This window comes from Egretta garzetta, unplaced genomic scaffold (assembly GCF_000687185.1).
Source record: "Egretta garzetta isolate BGI_Z169 unplaced genomic scaffold, ASM68718v1 scaffold792, whole genome shotgun sequence".
In the NCBI taxonomy this organism is placed as follows: Eukaryota; Metazoa; Chordata; class Aves; order Pelecaniformes; family Ardeidae; genus Egretta; species Egretta garzetta.
Genome location: NW_009258950.1, coordinates 609,419 through 611,954, shown reverse-complemented (window position 1 = coordinate 611,954; position 2,536 = coordinate 609,419). Strand labels below are relative to the sequence as shown.

Sequence of the window (2,536 nt, the reverse complement as noted above, 5' to 3'; positions counted from 1 at the left end):
CTCTCCCTCCTCCCATAAAATCCATGGGGAGTCTCAAAGAGAATCTGAAAACAGGGACATTTCCATATAGCTCATTTCACATAGAGAAATCCAACTCATTAATGTAAGAAGTCAAGACTACGCCAGAGCATACTGCGCACTTGAGATAATCACAGGTAAGTCTCATATTGCAGGTTTTTTCCCATATTAAATGGATTGTGAAAGCAACTGGAAACTACTTCACATTCATTTATGTGAACTACTGCTGTCCAAATCTCACCCCACAAAAAAACGTACTCTTTCTCCAGCAGACGACAGAAAGGAAGCCAGTCTTGAAGGTAGAAGGTGAAATCCTGGTTCCACTGTATTCATTTGCCAAATTTGAGCTGACTTCAACTGAGCCAGGATTTCCCCCATAAAGATTTAGCTACAGTAAGCAGGGGAATGTCTAAATGGCAGAGTCAAAAACCAGGTAATGGAGACTTTAGATCCCCACTTTGTACCCCCAAGCCAAGCACCACAGTAACACATGACACGAGAATATTGCCTTGGCTGAGCTCGTAACGATCAGTTTTCCAACTCAAAAGATGCATGTTATTACTGAAGTTTCTGCAGGTAATCCTCCCAGCATAAAGGAAGGAGGAATCAAACATAACAGAGACAAAGTGCTTCTTTCACCTTTACAGACAATCTCCTGAGAACAACTATCACTGCCACATCTGGTGATTCTGGAGCTACATCAATTTTATTTTCCTTTGTAACCTATTATTGACACAATTTTGTCTATTATTAGCACTATCCTGACCATCCTGCTTCACGCTGCTGTAAAGGTATCTCTTCAAGTGAGAGGGAGTGAGCCAGTGTGAACTAAGGGAAAAAACAAGCAAAAAAGTGAAATTCTTCAGCAGAATGAACACAAGCAGCCAGAAATAAGAAAAAACACATAAACAACAACTGAATCTGTGCAGAACAATGCAGCGATTGAGAGAATTCAATCAGCACTGCTTCTAGCACCAAATTCAGGGCCGTAATTCCCACAGTACTTCTAAAGAGTATTTTTCATGCAGGACACGGAAGTTATTATTTCTTTCTTAATCCTTGCCTCAGTTCCTAACCAGGCTCTCTCCCTGTGTGCTAATTGGGATGGACGAAAATTCAGTAAGTAATGCGGTTTTCCTGGGTTTTGTTTTCTTAACTGCTTGAATTCTTAAAAAACATCTACTTTTTTCTCCATTACCAGATACAATGCTGCAGCATGGATGCAGCATCACTTCCCGGGATCCAGATCTTAAAGCTACCTGAGAGTAACGCTAAGAGCCAAAACTCTTATCTATCAGTACAGTGAAAGACTGTGTTACAATTACTTGCCATGGCTGTATAAGAGGAGGAAAAAAAAAAAAGAATTACTGCTTTTTACAGTCAATTATCTGTTTTACCAGAATGTTATCTTAATATCTTATTTACTAAAATTTTTAATCTTTACTATAAGACTAATTTTACTATAGCATTATTATTTACATTGCTTCTCACATATCCCTTGTTAATCTGAATGACTTAAATGATCTTATACAATTCCGTAAGTACTGGAATATACACAAGATGACACGGGAACACAGCACACAAACTAAGAGACAGATATCTCAAAACTATATTTAGCATACTCACTTGAATAAAGGAGTCCCACAAACAACACATTTGTATATTCCTTGAGCTTTATGATGTGTGTACTCCCCCTCAAAGGCACTGGGAAAACAACAACACTACATTTTAAAAATAAATAAAGGAATTTGGGGTTTTTTTTAATTATTAAATTAGCTAAGACGTTAGGAAAACGTTACAGAGAAAACTCCACGATTTGGAAGTTGGCAGTTGTTTTTTATTAAAGGCAGCAAATAAAGCAGGCACAGGAAAAGGGGAATGTCCTCATTAGCGTGCCTCAGGTGTTATGTATCATGCAAGAGGAAGCGAATTGTCCCGCAGTTCAAAGGGCAGGACAACAACAACAAAAAAAAAAGGGGGAAAACTGGAATCTTCCCCGATTTGGCAAGCGAAACGTAAGCTTTTGTGAACCCGCACTGTCTGGCATGTAGCTCGACCTGACGCGCTCCTCTGGGCCTGTCCTTGGGAATTGTGTTGGTGTGGGGTGGCCGCGAAGCCGTGGCGCTGGGTCAGGCCGCCGTGGGCTGCCGGGGCGGCAGAGGCATTGTAGCTGAAAATGAAATAATTGGTCCACGATTTCAAGCTGCGTGCGCCTTATATTTTTTAGTTGAAAAGCAGTATTACAGCTTTAAGGGAATATTTTTCTAAGTTAACAATCTAAAAGGCTAGGAGGTCATTCATCTAATACAAATCAGCTGCGCTAGCCCAACAAAAAGCCTATGTGCTTGGCAGCTTGTTTTTATTATCCTTTCACCCTTTTTATGAGGTCCAATTTTTTTTTTATAAACAGGATTTTTAAGAATGACCTAATCTCCGATTGTTTGTGTGCATTAAATCACGTTGTTGGTCCCGTACACAAGAGCGAGGAGGGCCGGAGGCGGGGGGGAAGGAAAGGGCT

The 2,536-nt window shown here is 40.3% G+C and overlaps 1 protein-coding gene across 1 annotated transcript in view; it reads right to left on the bottom strand.

Annotated features, from left to right (window-relative positions):
- The window catches only part of MSRB3 (methionine sulfoxide reductase B3), a 65,510-nt gene that overhangs the window by 48,272 nt on the left and 14,702 nt on the right, over positions 1 to 2,536 (bottom strand). Inside the window, exon 3 of the mRNA XM_009634302.2 lies at positions 1,645 to 1,722. Coding sequence (XP_009632597.1) covers positions 1,645 to 1,722 — 78 coding nt within the window. The remainder of the gene's footprint in view (positions 1 to 1,644; positions 1,723 to 2,536) is intronic.